The 22,788-nt window shown below is 41.3% G+C and overlaps 1 protein-coding gene across 1 annotated transcript in view; it reads right to left on the reverse strand.

Annotated features, from left to right (window-relative positions):
• Nucleotides 1–7,439: 7,439 nt before the first annotated feature.
• Nucleotides 7,440–22,788, reverse strand: part of DESI2 (desumoylating isopeptidase 2) — a 51,585-nt gene continuing 36,236 nt past the window's right edge. Inside the window, exons 4-5 of the mRNA XM_056567185.1 lie at nucleotides 10,030–10,171; nucleotides 7,440–9,153 (exon numbers count right to left, since the gene is read on the reverse strand). Of these exons, the coding sequence (XP_056423160.1) occupies nucleotides 8,917–9,153; nucleotides 10,030–10,171 (379 nt within the window). The 3' untranslated portion in view covers nucleotides 7,440–8,916. The remainder of the gene's footprint in view (nucleotides 9,154–10,029; nucleotides 10,172–22,788) is intronic.

A 22,788-nucleotide genomic window follows, 5' to 3' on the forward strand; every position in this document is an offset into this window, starting at 1 on the left:
CTGGCTGGCTGGTAGTGCCAGGGACGGTAATCAATTTGCTTCCTACCATGCCCGAATCAGTCCTGCTGTTCTCCTGTTATCTTCATTTTTGTAGATATGCAAATGAGCAGCTAACTGGCATGGGCGGGGTTACAAGGCACCTTCGGCCACTCTGACGTCAGTGCCTCTGGTCCGCTGCACCACCAGGCTTATGAGTATTCATTCCCTCCCTCCGACTGTCTCCCTTCTCTAGCTCTGTACTAGACTCCACTGCTTGCATCCACTAAGGATGCAGGATACTAACATGCCTGCCTTCATTTTATTCAACAAATAATATATTACCCAGTAACTTGCCCTGTAAATAAACATATTTGCCATACAGTGTGTAGTTAGCAATTATGAAACTATAAATCCAAGCATGTCCACACAGCATTTTTCTGTTTAGGCATGCTTGGACTATACGGACAGTTTTCCTTTAAGGCTATGTTCACATGGTGTGGAATTCGGCAAAAAAAAAAAGTCTGCCCAGAATTTCTGATGCAGCAGAGTCCCATTGTTGTCAATGAGATTTTGCTGCACCGTGCATATAACAGAAATTCTGACTACAGCATCTGCAGAAAGAATTGACATGTCAATCATTTCTGGGGAATGCACTCGGCATAAAGATGGTGCATCTCCGAGCAGTCCTAGCGGCAGCATGTTCTGCCAGCTATCACTGTCTGCAGAATGTCCAGCCAAAAATTTTTCGGGTGGACATTCCACCAAGTAAACGTATACTAATGGGGAGGTCAAAATCTACAATAAATAAGCAGAGTCACATATTTTCCTGCTGTTCACATCAATCACAATCACAGCTCAGGTTCATTTACCAGAGTAATCTGAGAATTGAAGGAGGAGTTGTGATTGGTTGTTTTGGACACAGACACATTTTTGCCTCACGCAGATTGATAAGTCTTGGCTTGTGTGTATGGTATTAAAATGATCAACCCATGGAAATTAGTTCCTTTAGACTTGCTGGCCAATCAGCTGAAAGTCTCGGGCCCCCTTCATTGTTTACTTTGTACACTTAATTAAAAGTATGACAAAATGTCTTTAGTTTCTGTAGTTCATTCTCAACAGTAGACATTATGTCATACATACAGTTATATTTTTTTAAACTGCATAGGATGGCGTGTCGCTTCCTTTCTTTCTCATATTTTCATGCAAAATATAGGGAAGCAGGTAGTGCTGCATGGCAACAAATAGTGTCCATGCATTTTTATTCATTTTTTTTACATTTGGACGGCTTAATGTTTTCAACAAATGTAAAAAAATAAAAATCTTTCGTATGAATTCAGTAAATAGAAAGACAAATATGGTGAATTTTTAAAAACATTTGGAAAAAGCTTTAAAGTGTACCTGTAATTAACAAAAACTTTATTTAACGTAGATAATACCATTATATGTATATTTGTTAAAAGTGTATATTTTTGTCCCTACAGCTCTTGTCTGTGTATCTCTATGAGGAGTCCAAATACAGGAAGTATGGATGGACAAGCAGGGCTCTGTACAGGGCCTCACACACCAGGATGATTGATAAGCCAGGAGCCTACACAGAGCCCTGCTTGTCTACCCTCACTTCCTGTATTTGGTCTCCTCACAGAGACACAGGCAATGGATGCAGGGACAGCATTTTTCACCCAAAAGTATTAAAACTTTTGAATCAATGTATAATACAAATATACATATAATGGTATTATCTACATTATATCAATGTTTTTGTTAACAACAAGTACACTTTAAAAACAGCCCAACAGCCTAAAAAAGGTTGCAGTGTAGCCCCCTAACCTAAACCACAATCTAGTTAATGCAGAAAATCTTGGACATTTTATATTACATTAGGTAATAGTACACAGATGCAATAACCACTGCATTGGAAGAGGATAAAAAAATTTAAAAAAAAAGAGCATAAACCGGCCTGTACACTAAGTACTAACTCTTCTATTATGTTACGTTAAACTCTGTAGACAGTTTTTCTAGTCGTCGTAATTTTCATTGCTAGTCTGGCTCCTAGATGGACACTAAGTAAAAATTTAATTGCATCAATTATAGCCATCAGAGTCATTATAAACAGGAGCCATAATGCTAGTGTAAACAGAGCTCAAGTTGTCAATTCACACAATTTAGTATTTTCCTGAGGATTTGTACCTTATCAAAACACCTCTAACAATTCTGCCTTCTGCTGAAGTAAAAGGGGTTATTCAATAATAGAAAAACAGCACCACGCTTGCCCTCAGGTTGTGTGTGATATTACAAGTTTGCTCCATTCACTTCAATGGAACTGAGCTGCAATACCAAACACAACCTGAGAACAGGCGTGGTGCTGTCTTTTTTATTTTATTTTAATAGATATCCGCTCTATTTTCTAAGCCTGGATAGCCCCTTTGAAATAAAATCAATTTCACTAGCAATGTAAAAGGATTGTACAGTTTAGAAAACTCAGTTCATGTACACCATTATAGATTTCTGAGCAAAAAATTATTCATGGCCTATCTATAGGATGGACAACGTATGGAGCTAAGGCTTCTGACACCACTGCTGTGCCGATCAGCTATTGATTGCCTAACCTGTGGCTAAGACCTGGCTAACACTTGCCCAAAACCCCTTTACTAGAGGAAGGGTCCTCTGCTGCAGACCTCCCTCTCTTGTTCAAACCAAGGCATAGTTACAAAGAGATAATCTCGCTCTAGAACATTGGTTCTGTATTACACAGGCAGTATAATGAGTGAATGGTGTTAGCCTTAGTTTTTCCTATGGTCATATTCTGCAGTAAAAATTTACCAATTAGGGCAATGTTTCTTCAGAGAGTATAACTTCTGTTTGAGGGCCCTACCAAGAGGCAGACACTTTTCCTAACTAGAGGAGGAACCCTTCTAAGGCTTATTTCAAATGGTCTTGCAGTGTCTTTCGGAAGCATCCCTGACCTATACCTATAGCAAATGTCAGTCCTACATAGAGCCCCATGTTTAAAAATAAATAAATAAAAAAGAAGAGGTCTTTGGATACATTTAAAAGTTCATGCCAGGACCTTTCCCAATGCAACCATTACTCATGCACTGTGGACACTGTGTGGAATGAGACTTGCAAGTAAAGATTGTCCAAAAGTAAAGTCTAGTATTCACATGTCCTCCGCACATTGTCCAACAGGCTTTCTCAGTATGTGTGTTGGGAAGCCAATAAGTTCAGCTGCTTGCAGCATGGAAATTAAAGAGTTTTAGCTATTTTTTTGTATATCTCAGAAAGATTACAATAGCAACACTTTTGCCAAAATAGCCAAATACCGATCCTTTCATTTTCTGGCTACAAGTTAGGTTCTTAACAACTGCATTCCACTGAATGAATTGAGCCTTAGACAATTCCCAATAATTAAATTGGTGAGATGCTGACAAAAAAATAAGGGATCCCATCGGCCAGACCTTGAGAGGAGTCACATCTTCCACAGATGTTCTTTTCACATCACATTTTCCCGTTTCATTGGACACACGTCTTAAAAGCATAAAGACCCTTGTGACAGATCTGTTTAATGGATACATAGGTTTCTAAACATAAAAAGAGTGTCCAAAATGTATCAGTTTCTGACATTTTTAGTTTTTTTTTGTGCTATTCTTTCAGTCCAGGTAAAAAGCTGTATATACCACTCTGTCTGAACCAAACAAGTCTCTTCAAAGTATAAGAAGACAGATTATTCTACATAGCATCAAATATCTGTTTGTGCTGGAGTGTCTGGCCACTGTCTATCCAAATACACATGCTCTACTAATGCAAAAGGTAGCCAAATCGCTGAGCCAGGTTTTTGTCTGTCAATTTGTGTTTCTTAGGCTAGGTTCATACTACGTCTGTGCACCTAGTCGTATACTTTGGCATCCTGCCAAAAATGGGATACCAATGTATACTGTGAGGCTATGTTCACACAGGGGAGATTCCAAGATTTCAATGGGGTTCTGCTTCATTAAATGTACTATGAACCTACTCTTAGGCTTTTTTCTTTTTCTTTTCTTTTTTTTACATACATTTTTTGTCAATTCAGCAATGCTCACAAAAAGTGGAGAACAAATGGATGAAATGAATTAACAAAATGGATGTTTAAAAAAAAAAAACAAACAAACCTAAATAGCCTATACACAAAATGCTGGTGGCTGAGTGATCAATCATGTGGCTACTTTTTGTATTGGTAGATCATGTACACTTGCTGCCTAAAGGGAGAAGGACAGACACTCCTGTTTCTGGGTAAAAGAATTGAGCACAATGAAATCCAACATGGCTATTAAATGTATATGGTCAGTTTTAACTAAAAGGAACTCTACATAATCAAAGAAATTGTAGAACCAGGCTTTTCTAATTTTTTTTGTTTAATAAATATATATACGATAAATTAAATCTTGCACCAAATTCTGAAAATGTTTTGTATTTCTTTCTAACACACAAAAAAACTAAGTATAATTTAAAATTCTCACCAGATATTCCAGGGATAATGTAAGGCCCCTTTGACACTATAGAATTATGCGTTTTAAAGATCTGTTATAATGTTCCATTAACAAAACCCTTAAAAACGGACGTTACAAAATCCCATTATAGTCTATGGGATTTTTACATTTTCCGTTTTAACCAGTCATAGCCCGTTATAAATAACGGACGTTATTTTGTGACGGGTGAGAGAACGGAAGAAATAGTGCATGCACTATGAACGGATAATTTTATAGTGTGAAAGTATCACAGCCCTGCTGTTTCTTTTAATTGCTTTATTGTTTCCACCTCAGTAAATGTGCAGACGACGACAACCATGCTCAGTCTGTCTTGCTCTCTATCTGCTTGGCAATTGTGCTTGCTTAGCATCTCCTGACATTTAGGCTAGGTTCACACTACGGAATCTCCGGCAGGCAAATGTGACTGGTGCCGAATGAATCAGGCAGTGCTAGGACCAACTGGACATTGCTATCACCATAGGGTCCCTGACTTGGATTCTGCCAAAAGAAGGAGAGATCATTCTTTTGGTGACGGAATTTTAGCATAATTACACTCATTCTGTAGTATGAACCTAGCCTTACTGTAGTGGACACTACTAACATAATGCCTGGTGATAGGAGCATTTTTAAATGTGTAAATACAAAATATGTTGAGAATTTGAGGCTGGATTACTATAAACAAAATATTTTTGTTATAGAACAGCCACTTTAATGACTAAAACAGAAGCTGACAGATTTTCAGAAAGCACTTTCAGTTGCTTAAAGTCTCAATGTAATTTTCCACATAGCTATATGAATATTTTAGTTCATTTTTTCTTTATAAAAATCTGAAAATTAAAAGGTCAGATTGACCTTTCATTAGTATATTAGTTTTTGTTTAGGCCATGTTCACACAACAAAATCTCACAAGGGGGCTAATCTTTGGCAGAAATTGAAGTCAATGGAGACAATTCACATTGTTCCATCTTAGCTCATAATAGGCAGAAATATTTAATATGCCGTGGATTTTTACAATCGCAGTAAGTACATTATACGCATGTGAACAGCGTAAAAAACAAACCCATGCAAGTTGTCAAAAGATTGTCACAATTTCGGGTCAGAATCAATGTCCTCAGTGTGTGAGCTGGGAAGGATGCGGTGAGATGCAAGGTCTTTTGTTGTGTTCTCACGCTGCGGCTAATTAATCTGCTCCACAGCTAATTACTGCATGCGTTTTTTTTTGCTACGAATGAGGAAAATGCTACATTTTTAGCATGCTATTTCTCAGCAAAAACACATACGGTAATGAGCTACAGTACAGTTTATATGCCGCAGCGTGGGAACACAGCCTCAATGAAATAATCCCTTTATTAGAGCCAGGCTATCTCAAATAGAACACTCAGCACATTGTGATAAGCTGGTGAAGCTATCTGAACAGAGAAATGCAACCGGAGAGGACCTGTTCAGATACTGATGAGTACAGCGTTCTCCCAAGTCTGTACATTTGAGAAAAATAAAACATTTTGAAAATGCTTATTTCCTACTTATGCATATGCTGCTAACATAATGCTATCCCTCCACATTACACAATGGCATAATCAGAACAGATTAGAAAAAAAAAAAAAATTTGTGTTTACACCAGTGGTTCTCAACAGTTTTCACGACTGTACCCCCCAAAGGGTGAAAGTATGTCCGCTAGTACCCCTCACGCATAAATTCACACGGAACTTGCACGCAAGGGTACCTGCGGCCAAAATAAGTCATAAAATTACTTATTTTCATATTGGCGTTGCTTACCTTTATTCTAATTAGAGATGAGCGAAGTTACAGTAATTCCATTTGTCACAAACTTCTCGGCTCGGCAGTTGATGACTTTTCCTGCATAAATTAGTTCAGCTTTCAGGTGCTCCAGTGGGCTAGAAAAGGTGGATACAGTCCTAGGAGACTCTCCAGCCCACCGGAACACCTGAAAGCTGAACTAATTTATGCAGGTTAAAGTCGGTAACTGCCGAGCCATGAAGTTTGTGACAAATCGAATTACTGTAACTTCGCTCATCTCTAATACTTATGCGATACTTAATCCCCTTGTGCCATTACTCCCCCCTCCCTCTGATCCCTTTTGCCATTATTCCCCCCTTCATCTTAATCCCCTTGTGCCATTATCATCAGATATGGCAAAAAGGGATCATAGGGGGAGGGGTATGGGGGGACGGGGTTGATAATGGCAGAGGATAAATTCCCCCTCCCTCTGAACCACTTTCGCCATTATCCCTCCCCCCCATCTTAATGCACTTGTGCCATTATTTCTCGCCCCCATCTTAAACTTTTTTTTTTTTTTTACATTACCCAGCCTGTTCAGGTACAGGGCGCTCCCAGAGTCCCGTTCGGCAGGGCCGCACATAAGGGTGACGTCCTACTGTGCTGTGCAGCACCTCCGCCCAACATTACACGTCTGCCTGGCAACCACACAGCTTCCATAAAGTGGCCGCGGCCGGAGCCATTCCCTGCTCTGCGCTGACAAATACTGGCCCAATGCATGGTTGGTATTTGTCAGCACATTGCGTACCCCTGCACAACCGGAGGCGTACCCCTATGGGTATGCATACCACCGGTTGAGAACCCCTGGTTTAAACAGATGTCACCATATAAAAACAATTCAGTTTCATCATTAATAATATGGGTTGCCCCGAAGTTTTGCTTGTTTCCCTATGCGTTGTACATATTTTTACTTTGAAATATAAATAGGTGAAAATGCTGGTAATGTGTAAAACAAGCAAGACTACAGCGCTTACACAACGTACACATAGGGCTTCTCAGCAGCAGCCCTGTGTGTTCAGTAAGGTTTGGAGGCTGGGCCACGCGGCAGTCACACCGATACGCGACCCTGCCTCCAAACCTTACTGAACATACAGGGCTGCCACGCGGTTGCCCTGTGTGTATAATGATCAGAGGATACACAGCGTATTTCCCACTGCACAGCTGTTTTTACGCAGTGTGAAATACGTAAATGCTATGTTGGACCGAACCCTCAAAAAGAAAGAAAAAACAAAAACCTTCAAATATTACCGTAGCTTTTCTCCCCAATTACAGGAAACGTTTGATATTTAAACGGTGAGAGCCAAGGCTCTGAGACCAACTCCCACTGGCTTTACTAATTAATATGGCAGAGAGACTTATTATAATGCACTGGCAAGTCTTCAGCTCTCCAAGTAATGTTAATGTAAGTGCGTGGGGTTGTGTAAGTAGCTTCTATTTTTATATACAATAGGAGTCTCAGAGCTTCGGTACCCACTGATTAAAATTGTTGACATGGCATCTCTAACGTATGAAAAGTCAGCTTAAACTGGAGGTATGTTTTAATCATTTTGAAACCTAGAAGCTAGCCAGAAGGAGTCAAGTTATAACCGTCATATCAGCTTCAAATCGCACCCTATTCAGTATTACAGCACATCCATAATTTATCAGTCATACATACTATGCTACAAGTCACCAGATCCTCACGAAGCTGACAGATGTCAAATCAGCAGCCTCCCACAGGTATAATTTGGTTTTGACAAAAGTATAGGTTCCCCATATCAGTTAAAAGAGCTGGTGACCCAAGAACACTCACTTTGTTTCATACATTACCAGGAGGGATTAAATCCATTAAAGTGTAACACATTTAATTGGTCACCAATTCCCCCTCCCAGGCTCCAGCAACACAGCAACTCCGGCCATGACATTAAAATATTGTGCAGCATCACCGGTATTGTAAGTGAATAGGGTCACAAGAAGAGATCTATCCTGGACGGGTATCTGCTGCTTGTTGGGACACAGCCACTGGCAAAGAACCCCTATTCACTTACATTAGCTGTGATGCAGCATGATTCAGAGTGTGGGCATTGCGATCTTTTGGCGACACATGTCACAGCCAGTTATGTTAGCCCAGCCATACCCTCATTCATTCAGGTAGAAGATAGTTTAGATTTGTATGAAAAATAAAAAAAAACACGTGGATACTCCTGAGGAGCAGGTGCTGCATATAGCTGCTACTGGATTGCACAGCTGAGGTAAGTCACCATTCCATCCTGTCAGTTACATGTGGGGAGTTAGAGTTCTTCATTGTCAGGAAAAAGTATTAATAAGTAGGTATATGAAAAGTCCACATTAAATACTGTCAAGAAAAAAAAATACTAATAGAAAAGTAAAGACAAAAACAGATGGTAAAGTTAGGTAGATATATAGGAACACAGTAACTGTATGTGTCATAGCACGTGGACTCTTCGGAATAGAAACATGATCCTGAGAAGAAAATAGATCAGAAAAATGTGGCCTAGTATGTCCTAATGTGAAAAAAATGGCCACTAAAGAACAGCAGTGTCAGTTGCTGGAGATAAAAATACACTTATTGAAAGAAAAAAAAAAAAAGAAAAAAAATAATGGTTTTCAGTTCTTGAAGTTCTCCATGAATATAGTCCTATAGCTTGGTGTGTCGTCCAGGTCTGGGCATTAGGGACGTGGAGGTTGAGGCAGTGGCTGAGGCAGCTGCATCTTCTGCTTCTTCCAGTTCTTCCTGCAGCTCCTGGCTGACACTGGATTGGAGGGCAGCAGGCGTCAACCATTCTTTAGGGAGACAACTTTGTAGAAAAGGTACACAGGAACTAAAGTATGCCAACCGGTTTACCCAACGGGGAATCTCCTTACCACAAAGTATCTGGAAGGGGATGGGGTGAGGAAGAAAGATTGTTCAAAAATTATTAACATTTGGTACATAGCTGACCCTGGACCACAGAAAACCACCACTTCTACATGTTAGTTTTTATAGTTTTTGTTTGCACTAGTGACCTGGCCTTTGTATATGTTGGAGGAAAGAAAATGATATTCGGAGACCACCTTTTTAAAGACTATATATACACACAATATTTTGTATTAATAATTTGCTTTCTACAAACAATATTACTAAGCTACATACACAGTCTTCATTAAAGGGGTACTCCAGTGCATAAAATTTTTTTTGAATCTTAATCCTCCCAGTACTTCAGTTGCTGTATACTACAGAGGAAGTTGGGTTGTTCTTTCCAGTCTGACCACAGTGCTCTCTGCTGACACCTCTGTCCATGTCATGAACTGTCCAGAGCAGGATAGGTTTACTATGGGGATTTTCTCATACTATGGACAATTCCTGGCATGAACAGAGGTGGCAGCAGAGCCCTGTAGTCACACTGGAAAGAACTACACAACTTGCTAGATAAGTACTGGAAGGTTTAAGATTTTTAAGTAGAAGTGATTTACAAATCTGTGCCCAAAAAAAAAAATTTTTTCCAGCACCAATTGTGCCAGAAAGTTAAGCTGTAGGCTGTGCTGTTACATGAGAGCTACTGCAAGCCAAAACCTACTGAAAACGCAGATCTCACATCCAGACCATTATAGTGGGAGGAACCTGTTCAAATGAAAAGTGTGAAACTTAGTGCGACTTTTCTCTCTCTCAAGGTAACCACTACCAAAATTTATTTTTTTTCCGGCAGATATGTCTATAGTCTTTAGGGTGGCACAGTTCTCCCCTGTACAAGGATGAAAAACTAAAATTTACCTCAGATAAAGCTGATGAAAAATGGTTGCAGTTTTTATGCATCAGATGATAGGCATTCCCTTTGAATTCCTTCCCAAGTTCTTCAACAATTTTTTCTATATCATTTTCTGTAAAATCTGTGCTTCCCAAAGCTATAGCTTCTCTAGAAGAAAAAAAAAAAAATCAATAGAAGTCATGTAGTGGTTCAATCTTTTCTTAAATAACCTGATCAGATTTTGGAATATAATAGCGTCAAGTCACATATAGGCTAGGTTTCCACAGGGTTTTTTTTTTTTTTTGTTATAGAAACTGTCACTGCAGATTTTAAGCCAAAGCTAGAAGTGTATTTAAAAGGAATGGGAAATATAAAGGAAGGGCTTCTTCTACTTCCCCTTCCTACTGAATCCACTTCTGACTTTGCCTCCAAAATATTCCAAAATACCTGTGTGGATACCTAGCCATAAAGTCTTGAAAGGGGTACTCCCGTGGAATTATTATTATTTTTTTTTTTATCAACTAGTGCCAGAAAGTTAAAACAGATTTGTAAATTACTTCTATTAAAAAATCGTAATCCTTCCAGTAATTTTTACGGGGTGTATACTACAGAGGAAATGCTTTTCTTTTTGGGTTTCACTTCTGTCACGACCACAGTGCTCTCTGCTGACCTCTGCTGTCCATGATAGGGACTGTCCAGAGCAGGAGAAAAACCCCATAGCAAACATATGCTGCTCTGGACAGCTCCTAAAATGGACAGCAGAGGTCAACAGAGAGCAAAAGTGAAATCCAAAAAGAAAAGAATTTCCTCTGTAGCATACAGCCCCTAAAATAGACGTAATTTACCGTTTAACTTTCTGGCACCAGTTGATATAAAAAAATAAAATAAAAGAAAAAGTTTTCCACGGGAGTACCCCTTTAAGATATTGCTGTCAGGAGTAATTGTGAAGGGTAATGTAGCTGCCCAATACAAGCACTGATCGTCTATGTACAAGACAACCAGTGTTATTGGAAGGACCATATAAATAATTTGCTGGATCATTCATGAATCTGTTTTATGGTAAAGAGACTGTTCTTTCTAATGCTCCTACTTATCCCGATGGAAAGCTAAGATGCATGGTTTTCCCATTTCTGACAACAGGAAGTTACAGTATCTCATTCTCTGCAACAAAGGTGCAATAAATATTATATTATATTATATTATATTATATTATATATATATATATATATATATATATATATATATATATAATATCAATGAGGGGTACACTTTAAATTGATAATCAATATGGTTGAACTTCCTGCTCATAACCACAGAAACCAATAGAAAAACAAAATCCTAGTAAAACAATGTAAGTCTAAGATTCATATATGTGTTGGTGTCTCAATGGTGGATTCAGTCAAATTTTATGGTAACATCAGTGCAACAAAATTGAGGTGATTATGGGGGACATATTCACTGCTTAAAAAAAGGGAACACTTAAACAGCACATTGTAACTCCAAGTCAATCACACTTCTGTGAAATCACCCTGTCCACTCAGGAAGCAACACTGACAATTTCACATGCTGTTGTGCAAATGGAACAGACAACCGGTTGAAATTACCAGTATAGGCAATAAGCAAGACACCCAAAATAAAGGAGTGGTTCTGCAGATGGTGACCACAGACCACTTCTCTGTTCCTATGCTTCCTGGCTGATATTTTGTCACTTTTGAATGTTGGCAGTGCTTTCACTCTAGTGGTAGCATGAGAAGGCGTCTACAATCCACACAAGTGGCTCAGGTAGTACAACTCATCCAGGATGGCACATCATTGAGAGCTGTGGCAAGAAGGTTTGCTGTGTCTGTCAGCGTAGTGTCCAGAGCATGGAGGCGCTACCAGGAAACAGGCCAGTACATCAGGAGACGTGGACAACCCAGCAGCAGGACCACTACCTCCTCCTTTGTGCAAGGAGGAACACTGCCAGAGGCCTGCAAAATGACCTCCAGCAGGCCACAAATGTGCATTTGTCCACTCAAACAATCAGAAAGACTCCATGAGGGCCCGACGGCCACAGGTGGGGGTTGTGATTACAGCCCAACACTGTGCAGGATGTTTGGTATTTGCCAGAGAACACCAAGACTGGCAAATGCGCCACTGGCGCCCTGTGCTCTTCACAGATGAAAGCAGGTTCACACTAAGTACATGACAGACATGACAGTCTGGAGATGCCGTGGAGAACGTACTGCTGCCTGCAACATCCTCCAGCATGACCGGTTTTGGTGTGTGTGTGTGTGTGTGGGGGGGGGGGGGGGGGGGGGGAAATCAGATATTGTATGGGGTGGTATTTCTTTTGGGGGGGGGGGGGGGGGGGCGGTACCTAGATGAGATCCTCAGACCCCTTGTGAGACACCATGTGTTTGTGCGGTTGGCACTAGGTTCCTGAAAGACAATGCTAGACCTCATGTGGCTGGAGTGTGTTAGCAGTTCCTGCAAGAGGAAGGCATTGATGCTATGGGCTGGCCCGTCCATTCCATAGACCTGAATCCAAATGAGTACATCTGGGACATCATGTCTCGCTCCATCCACCACATACTGTCCAGGAGTTGGCAGATGCTTAAGTCCAGGTCTGGGAGGACATCCCTTAGGAGACCATCCACCACATCAGGAGCATGTCCAGGCGTTGTAGGGAGGTCATACAGGCATGTGGAAGCCACACACACTACGGAGTCTCATTTTGACTTGTTTAAAAGTGTACTTTAAAGTGTTTTAAAGTTGTTGTTGCATAAAGTAAGAGTGGTTAGAATTGCTAAAGAGTCCTTAAGGTGAAAATTGGCTGAGTCCCGAAAGGGTTAAAGTGCACCTGTCGTCAACAAAAACTTTTTTATAAAATAACATATGTATATTTGTAATATACATTGGTTAAAAAAAAATTTTTGGGGTGAAAAAATGCCTCTGCAGCTATTGCGTGTGTCTGTGAGGAGTCCAAATACAGGAAGTGAGGGCAGGACAAGCAGGGCTCTGTGCAGGCTCCTGGCTTTTCAATCCTGCTCATGTGTGAACCCATAGCATGTCACAGAGCCCTGTTTGTCCACCCTCACTTACTTCCTGTACTTGGACTCCTCATAGAGACACAAAGACAATAGCTGCAGGGACAAAAATATAGATTTTATTACAAGACTGGAGGCTCCATTTTGCAATCTCTTCTTTACTACTTTAACTGTTAGCAGCAAGATAAAACAATAAAGTTTATAGAAAAAAAAACGTTACATATGCAAATGAAGTGTATTATGCAGCCAATGAGAGGTTAGCACAGGTGATATGAGGCAAGGTAACATACAATACTTCCTCTTCTTTGCTGCTACTCAGAAGTTAAGTATATCTCACATTTTTGCTCTGCAAACATACTATTATCCTTTTAAAAAATACATTTATCTATATTTAAACATACCCTCAGTTAACACCCTATACAGTTGCTTACATTTTTATCTCCGCTGCCATTCATTCCTTATTTTATTTTGTCTGACAAGCATAGACTTATATATCACTTTTTCCTCAGGTCTTATTCACCTCTAGCTTATATCATTACCCCTGGTCCCTACCGTTTACCTTCCGTTCTTAGCCTTTTGTCTCCCCTCCATATACCTATTCATTCTTCTCCTCAGTATCGCTGGTCTCGGCATTGCCGGACTTCTCGCGATACTACGCGAGCTGGTCCTCAGCTTCGCGCTCTTTGGTTATCCCCCGCTCTGGCTATCAGACGTCTTCTGTCAGTCAGAGCGTTCGCTCCCTCAGAGACGACCGCGGCATTTCGCCTACTGAAAGCGCTCTTTAAGTCAATTTTCTCTTCCCCTTTCATTGTTTTCTTCCAATAGTAATTCCTACTGGCATACTTTTATATTTATTATTAATAATTTCTGTCACATTTACTCCGGTGCCGGTGATATAATTCTTCATACAGATTTTCTGTTCATTTGGCCAGTCTATTATATATTTTATCTCATTTATATATATATATATCCTTATTCCTATATATTTAACATATATTGCATTATGGCCAATGAACAAACTGTTAAAGACATGGAGTCCATTAATGCCCAACCTATGGATAGCAACTCCATGCAGTCTATGGTGGACTTATCAATCCGGAATGCAATGGCCAGTATACCAGAGATTGTGGCCCAATCCATGGCTCTATTCATGTCCCATGATAAGTATCAGCAACCCCCCAAGGCTGGTCCTTCCACCCCGTCGGATCATTTTTGGTCCGCGGAGGACTCTACTTCAAATTTAGCCAGGGGATGGGGAAAGTCTGGGAAGGCCACCCATAAACGGCCTATGCCTACTACCGGTCCTTCAAAATCCTATAAAAAACCTAAAGTGGTTAAGGACCAGGTTCCATCTTCTGCTGTTACCAAAAGCAGACATACTGATGCTAAAAAATCGCATCCCATACCCTCCACCCGGGAGGAGAAACATGATAACCGGGTTAAAAGAGTATCCCGGAGAGAAAAACCGGACTCTTATAACACCTCCCCTGACCAATCCTCATCTGAGGAAGGTGAGATCTCGGAATATGCCTCAGACTCTGAATATGAGGACATCTCTGATAATGAAGAGCCTACTATGGCTATTGAGGCAGTCATTATGGACAGTGCGGGAATCCCGTATTTTGACCCAAGCCTACTTAAACATCCACGTTCTGGAGAATGGGATCCTCATCCTCAGGTGACCCAATTTTTAACTCTATGGGTCAGAAAACCTATAGATAGAGCCACTCGCAACAGGTTGCGAGCAGAATGCCCTAGACCTAATATTCCAAAGAAACTATCCATTACCCCAGAGATAGACCCTCCATTGATTAAATACCTAAACAAATCAGGGAAAAATCCCAAAAAAGGTATAGATCGCTCTTTCAAGACAATCCAGGACAGATTTTTAGACCTTCTGGGTCCCTTAACAAAAATTTTGGACCTCACTGAGGAGGCTAGTTCCTCTGGCAACCCAGTGAACTTAGAAGTCCTTAAAGGATGGGCTCAAAGGGCCCTGTGTATATTTGGTGGCATTAATACTACCATCTGCACTGAACGTAAAAGGTCCATTCTATTAAAATTGGATCCTCAGTTGATTAACCTAGCTACAACTGAACCTGAATCCTCCACCGAGGGCCTTCTCTTTGGAGACACGTTTATTAAAGAGATAAATAAATATGTAGCATTATTTTCATCTCTTGATAAGGCCCAAACATCCCTTAAGAAGGTTTTTCAACCTCGGGTTTTACCCAGGGCTGGGAAAAGAAGGGGCAATTTTCCCAGCCGCCAGTCTCAAGAGAGACAATATACACGTGCCCCCCAAAGAACAGACAGATTCCAGAACCCTACCTCCACCTATCAATCCAGTCCATTCTTTCCAACAAGAGGAAGACCGTGGAGAGCCAGAGGACATCGCGGATATCCCAGATCTCGACCCAACGCTGGTAAGTCTTTATCCGATATTTTCTTCCCCACTTCCATTAGGAGGAAGGATTGCATATTTTTTCCATACCTGGGCCATAATAACATCCGACCCGTGGATTCTAAACACAGTCCTGGGTTATCAGATACAGTTTGTTCAACCTCCTCCTCAAATTTTAATCCCTCATCCAATTCATTTTTCAGAGGAAAACAGATCACTCATAGATTCAGAGATCATAGAACTAAGTTCCAAAAAGGCAATCATCCAAGTACCCATGCATTCTCAAGGTTTCCTGAGCAATCTTTTTCTAGTAAAAAAGAAAGACGGTGGGTACAGGCCTGTTATAAATCTAAAGACCCTAAACAATTATGTACTCTATCAACATTTCAAGATGGAGGGCATCCATCTTTTGAGAGATCTACTGTTACCACACGATTGGTTGGCGAAAATAGATCTCAAAGATGCATACCTTACGGTTCCCATGCATCACGAATCTCAACCTTACCTCCAATTTTTATGGAAGGATCAAAAATGGCAATTCACCTGCCTACCATTCGGCCTATCCTCGGCCCCATGGTGCTTTACAAAACTGCTCAAACCGGTTGTGGCAATCCTAAGGGCCAGAGGTGTCCGTTTGATTATTTATCTGGACGACATCCTCCTCATGGCTCAATCCTTATCTCTAATTCGGCTCCACATTCAATGGACTATGTCTCTCCTCTCCAATCTGGGCTTTATTATCAATACAGAAAAATCCATCCTTTCCCCCTCCAGGGAGATAGAATTTTTGGGATTTCTAATAAATACTCAATCTGCCCAGCTCAGTCTTCCCCCCAGGAGGATGAAAACCATTCGAAGAGAGATTCATTCCATTCTCTTCGTTCGATAGCTCGCGTAGTAGGGCTTCTTTCTGCTTCGATTCAAGCGATTTTCCCAGCTCCGCTTCATTATCGAGCTCTCCAGAGATTGAAAGCTCAACACCTTCGGAACGGTTTGGGCTACTCGGACGAAATAGCTCTTACTTCAGATACCACAGAAGAGCTTCTGTGGTGGCTAAGACACCTCCAGGATTGGAACGGGAAGACTATATTCAATTCCGTTCCAGATCTGATCATAGAATCAGATGCCAGCCGTTCGGGTTGGGGAGCCCGCTGCGGTTCCTCTTCGACAGGAGGAAAGTGGTCCCCAGAGGAATCACTCTTCCACATCAACTGCTTGGAATTACTGGCGGGTTTCTTCGCTCTCAAGAGTTTTGCGAAGAACAGATCAGATTGTTGCATTCTTTTACGAATGGACAATATCTCCGCTGTACAATATATCAACAAGCTTGGTGGTACAAAATCTTTTCATCTGGCCAACATTACCAAAGACCTTTGGCATTACTGTCTTCACAGGAACATCACCATCAAAGCAGAATACTTACCAGGCCTGTCCAACATCATTGCGGACTGGAATTCCCGATTTCTTACGGATTCCAGCGATTGGCAATTGGACCCTCAAATATTCTCCAGCATCAATTCTCTTTGGGGTCCTATTCACCTAGACCTCTTTGCTTCACGACTGAATCGTCAGGTTCACCGTTTTTACAGCTGGCGCCCCGATCCGGAAGCAGAGGGCATAGATGCCCTTCTCCAATACTGGCCCCCAGAGAACCTATATGCATTCCCTCCTTTTATTCTGATTCCGAGAGTTCTCCTTCTCATCAAATCCCAGAAATCGACGGTAATTCTCATTACCCCTCTATGGCCAACACAGTCTTGGTTCCCTCAGATTCTAGAAATGCTTATCGATTTTCCTCGCCTAATTCCCTCTCATCCGTTTCTACTTCAGGACCCTGTGGGGAACCCTCATCCTCTCATAACCTCCAACAATCTTCCTTTGATAGCCTGGTATGTTTCGGGTCAACAGACCCGAGTTACGAACTTTCTAACTCAGCTAGAGAAATACTCTCAAGCGCCTGGGCTCCAGGTACCGGATCTGCTTACAGATCAGCCTGGAAAATTTGGACTAGTTGGTGCATGCAACGGGATTTGGATCCCATACATGCACCTTTAAATCATATTATAAATTTTCTGTCTTCATCTTTTGATTTGGGTAAGGCCTACCGTACCATAAACGTTTACAGATCTGCCATTTCTTTTTACCACGCTCCTATCAATTCCCTTTCTGTAGGTAAACATCCTATAATTTGTAAATTACTCAAAGGCATAAAATTCAGACGTCCGCCTTTACCCAGATACCAATCTACTTGGGATGTCAATATTCTTTTACAGTATATCATTTCCTTAGGGGATAATCATTCCCTTTCCTTAAAGTCCCTATCCTTGAAACTCACTGCCTTACTTTGCCTAATTTCTCTTAAACGAATTTCTGACGTTAGAGCCTTAGATATTTCACATAGGCAATACCTACCTGATGGTGTTCGTTTTTCTATTCACAAACGCACTAAAACTTCTCTTCATTCAGTATTTTATCCCTCTTTTCCTCATCAAAAACACCTTTGCGTAGTTTCCTGCCTTCAGGCTTATGAACTGAGAACTCAACCTTTTCGTAACCATTCTGACTCTCAATTACTAATTTCTTTCTGTAAACCCTACCGTCCTGTATCATCTCCTTCTTTAGCCAGATGGATGAAACAGATCATGCATTCGGCAGGAGTTGACATTTCTATCTTTAAAGCCCACTCCTCCAGAGGAGCCATGTCCACAAAATTAAAACAATCAGGAGTATCCTTGTCGGATATCCTTAAAGCAGCTAATTGGTCTTCGGAATCAACTTTTAAAACCTTTTATTTCCGACCAGATCCCCATGTTTCTATGAATATTATTTAATGTTGTTCATTTCTGCATGCTTTATTGTTAAATCTGATCAAGTTTATTATTAGTATTTGTGCTTTAAACTTGCAAAATGGAGCCTCCAGTCTTGTAATAAAATTGGAGATTTTCCTAGTCCTTATGAAGGAAAATATGGATTTTATTAAAGACAGGAGGCGAACATTTTCCCTCCCTTTATCCCATCCCTTTATTATTATTGTTGTTTTCTGTCTCTATCTTTTTAGTGTAATTCACGGACTGTCAAGGATCTTCGTGTCAACAGAATATTCATCCATTCCACATCTTATAAGACCGGTTTCCAGTTTCTCATGAAGTTCACTCCTGTTTATCCCTCTTCAGAACTGTTATCCACAATCTTCTCAGACTCCTAGAAACTATGCTAGTTGAAGATGATTTATTTCTTCAGATATTGTTTCTTCACTCCGACAAATTCTTATAGGACTTTATTGTCTTGTTTTCCTTATATTATTTTATTATAACGTTTTGCATCAAAGAAGAGGAAGTATTGTATGTTACCTTGCCTCATATCACCTGTGCTAACCTCTCATTGGCTGCATAATACACTTCATTTGCATATGTAACGTTTTTTTTTCTATAAACTTTATTGTTTTATCTTGCTGCTAACAGTTAAAGTAGTAAAGAAGAGATTGCAAAATGTTCGCCTCCTGTCTTTAATAAAATCCATATTTTCCTTCATAAGGACTAGGAAAATCTCCAATTTTTTTTAACTAATGTATATTACAAATATAAATATAATGGTATTATCTACATTATATATAAAAAGTTTTTGTTGACGACAGGTGCACTTTAACCCCTTCGGGACTCAGCCAATTTTCACCTTAAGGACTCAGCCCTTTTTAGCAATTCTAACCACTCTCACTTTATGCAACAACAACTGAGATGCTTTTACCTTTTATTCTGATTCCGAGATTTTTCTTGACATTCTACTTTAACATACTGGTAAATATTTGTCGTTACTTGCATCCTTTCTTGGTGAAAAATCCCCAAATTTTATGAAAATTTAGAAAGTTTAGCATTTTTCTTACTTAGAAACTTTCTGCTTGTAAGGAAAATGGACATTCCAAATAGATTATATATTGATTCACAAATACAATAACATCTACTTTATGTTGGCATCATAAAGTTGACACGTTTTAACTTTTTGAAGACATTAGGGGGCTTCAAAATATAGCAGCAATTTTCATGAAAAATTCTAAATCTGAATTTTTCAGGGACCAGTTAAGTTTGAAGTGGATTTGAGGGGCTTTTCTGTGAGAAATACCCCATAAATGACCCCATTATAGAAACTGCACCCCTCAAAATGACATTCAGAAAGTTTAACCCTTAAGGTTTTTCAGAGGAATAGCAGCAAAGTGAAGAAGAAAATTCAAAATCTTCATTTTTTTACACTCATGTTCTCGTAGAGCCATTTTTTTTTATTTTTACAAGGGGTAAAAGGAAAGAAATCCCCCCCAAAATTTGTAACCCAATTTCACTCGAGTAAGGAAATACCTCATATGTGAACGTAAAGTGCTCTGTGGGTGCACTAGAGGGCTCAGAGGGGAAGGAGTAACAATGGGATTTTGGAGAGTGAGTTTTGCGGAAATGGTTTTTGGGGGCGTGTCACATTTAGGAAGCCCCTATGGTGCCAGAACAGCAAAAAAAAAAAAAAAAATTAATAAAAAAACACACACACACACACACACACACACACACACACACACACACGGCATAGTACTTTGGAAACTACATCCCTCAAGGAACGTAACAAGGGGTACGGTGAGCCTTAACACCCCACAGGTGTTTGTGTTTTTTCACAAGAATGCTTGTTTTTCCCCAAATTTTACATTTTTACAAGGGGCAATAGGAAAAAAATGCCCCCCAAAATTTGTAACCCCATCTCTTCTGATTATGGAAATACCCCATGTGTGGATGTAAAGTGCACTGCAGGCAAACTACAATGCACAGAAGAGAAGGAGTGCCATTGAGCTTTTGGATAGAGAATTTGTTTGGAATGGAAGTTGGGGGCCCTGTGCGTTTACAAAGCCCCCCATGGTGCCAGAACAGTGGACCCCCCCCCCCCCCCATGTGACCCCATTTTGGAAACTACACCCCTCACAGAAAGTAATAAGGGGTGCAGTGAGCACTTACACCCCCACTGGCGCTTGACAGATCTTTGGAACAATGGGCTGTGCAAATGAAAAATAAAATTTTCCAAAAAACCAATGTTCCAAAAATCTGTCAGACACCTGTGGGGTTTAACCTGTTGGGGACGAAGGGCGTATGCATACACCCTTGCGTCCTGGTACTTAAGGACGAAGGGCGTATCCATATGCCCATGGGAATTTCGGTCCCCATGTCGGCAATCTGCACAAATCGCAAGTGAATTCACACTTGCGATTTGCGCCGATTCCGGGTCATTACGGGTCTATGGTGACCCGGTATATAAGGGGGATCGCGGTTGTCCAAGACACCCAAGATCCCCTGAAGCGATAGGAGTGAGATGGCAGGGTTGCCACCCCTCCTATCCCTGCTATTGGTGGTCTAGACGCGACAACCAATAGCAGATGGGGGCGGGAAGGCTTTACTTTCGTTTTCCCCGTCCTGCCCAGCCACAATAGGCGGGGCAGAACGGGGAAAACGAAGAGGACCAAACGCCGTCGTCCACTTACCGATCCCGAGGCTGCGGAGCGACGGTGATCGGCGTGCGGCAGAAGAGGACGGCTCCCTGGATGCGACGGAAGCCGGTGAGTAGTTGCCTAGCGAAATCTAGAGGGCTACAGTCTGAGACCACTATAGTGGTCTCTAGACTGTAGCCCTCCAGATGTTGCAAAACTACAACTCCCAGCATGCCCAGACAGCTGTTTGCTGTGTGGGCATGCTGGAATTTGTAGTTTTGCAACAGCTGGAGGTCTACAGTTTAGAGACCACTGCACAGTGATCTCTATACTGCCCTAAAGTTTGGAGATCACTGTGCAGTGGTATCTAAACTGTGACCCTCTAGATTTTGCAAAACTACAACTCCTAGCATGCCCACACAGCTGTTTGCTGTCTGGGCATGCTGGGAGTTGTAGTTTTGCAACATCTGGAGGTCCACAGTTTGGAGATCACTGTTCAGTGGTCTCTAAATTGTAGCACGCCAGATGTTGCAAAACTGCAAATCGCAGCATGTCCAAACAGCAAACAGCTGTCTTGGCATGCTGGGAGTTGTAGTTGCGTACCTCCAACTGTTGCATAACTACATCTCCCAGCATGCCCTTCTGTGATCAGTATATTGCTGGGAATTGTAGTTTTGCAACAGCTGGAGGCACACTGGTTGGAAAATACTGAGTTAGGTAACAGAACCTAACTGAAGGTTTTCCAACCAGTGTGCCTCCAGCTGTTGCAAAACTACAACTCCCAGCATGCACGGTCTGTCAGTACATGCTGGGAGTTGTAGTTTTGAAACAGCTGGAGGTTTGCCCCCCCCCCCCCATGTGAACGTACAGGGTGCATTCACACAGGCAGGTTTACAGTAAGTTTCCTGCTTCAAGTATAAGCTGCGGCAAATTTTTCGCCGCAGCGCAAACTCCTAGCGGTAAGCTCAACGTAACCTGCCAGTGCGAATGTACCCTAAAAACACTACACTGCCACATAATAAAGGGTAAAACACTACATAAACACCCCCCTTACACTGCGCCCCCCCCCCCCCCAATAAAAATGAAAAATGTATTGTACGGCAGTGTTTCCAAAACGGAGCCTCCAGCTGTTGCAAAACAACAACTCCCAGCATTTCCGGATAGCCACTGACTGTCCAGGCATGCTGGGAGTTTAGCAACAGCTGGAGGCACCCTGTTTGGGAATCCCTGGCATAGAATACCCCTATGTCCACCCCTATGCAATCCCTAATTTAGTCCTCAAATGCGCATGGCGCTCTCACTTCGGAGGCCTGTCGTGTTTCAAGGAAACACTTTAGGGCCATATATGGGGTATCGCCGTACTCGGGAGAAATTGCACTACAAATTTTGGGGGGCTTTTTCTCCTTTTTACACTAACATGCTGGTGTTGCCCTTTACTTTTTATTTTCACAAGCGGTAAAAGGAAAAAAAGACCCCCAAAATTTGTAACAAATGTGGGCGTAAAATGATCTGCAGATGCACAACAAGGCTCAGGAGTGAGAGCGCACTATGTACATTTGAGGCCTAAATTGGTGATTTGCACAGGGGTGGCCGATTTTACAGCGGTTCTGACATAAACCAAAAAAATAAATACCCACATGTGACCCCATTTTGGAAACTATACCCCTCACGGAATGTAACAAGGGGTACAGTGAGCATTTACGCCCCACAGGTGTCTGACAGATCTTTGGAACAGTGGGCTGTGCAAACGCCAGTAGGGTGAAATTGCTCACTGTACCCCTTATTACATTCCGTGAGGGGTGTAGTTTCCAAAATGGGGTCACATGTGGGGGGTCCACTGTTCTGGCACCACGGGGGGCTTTGTAAATGCACATGGCCCCCGACTTCCATTCCAAACAAA

Source organism: Hyla sarda, chromosome 3 (genome assembly GCF_029499605.1).
Source record: "Hyla sarda isolate aHylSar1 chromosome 3, aHylSar1.hap1, whole genome shotgun sequence".
NCBI classification, from domain to species: Eukaryota; Metazoa; Chordata; class Amphibia; order Anura; family Hylidae; genus Hyla; species Hyla sarda.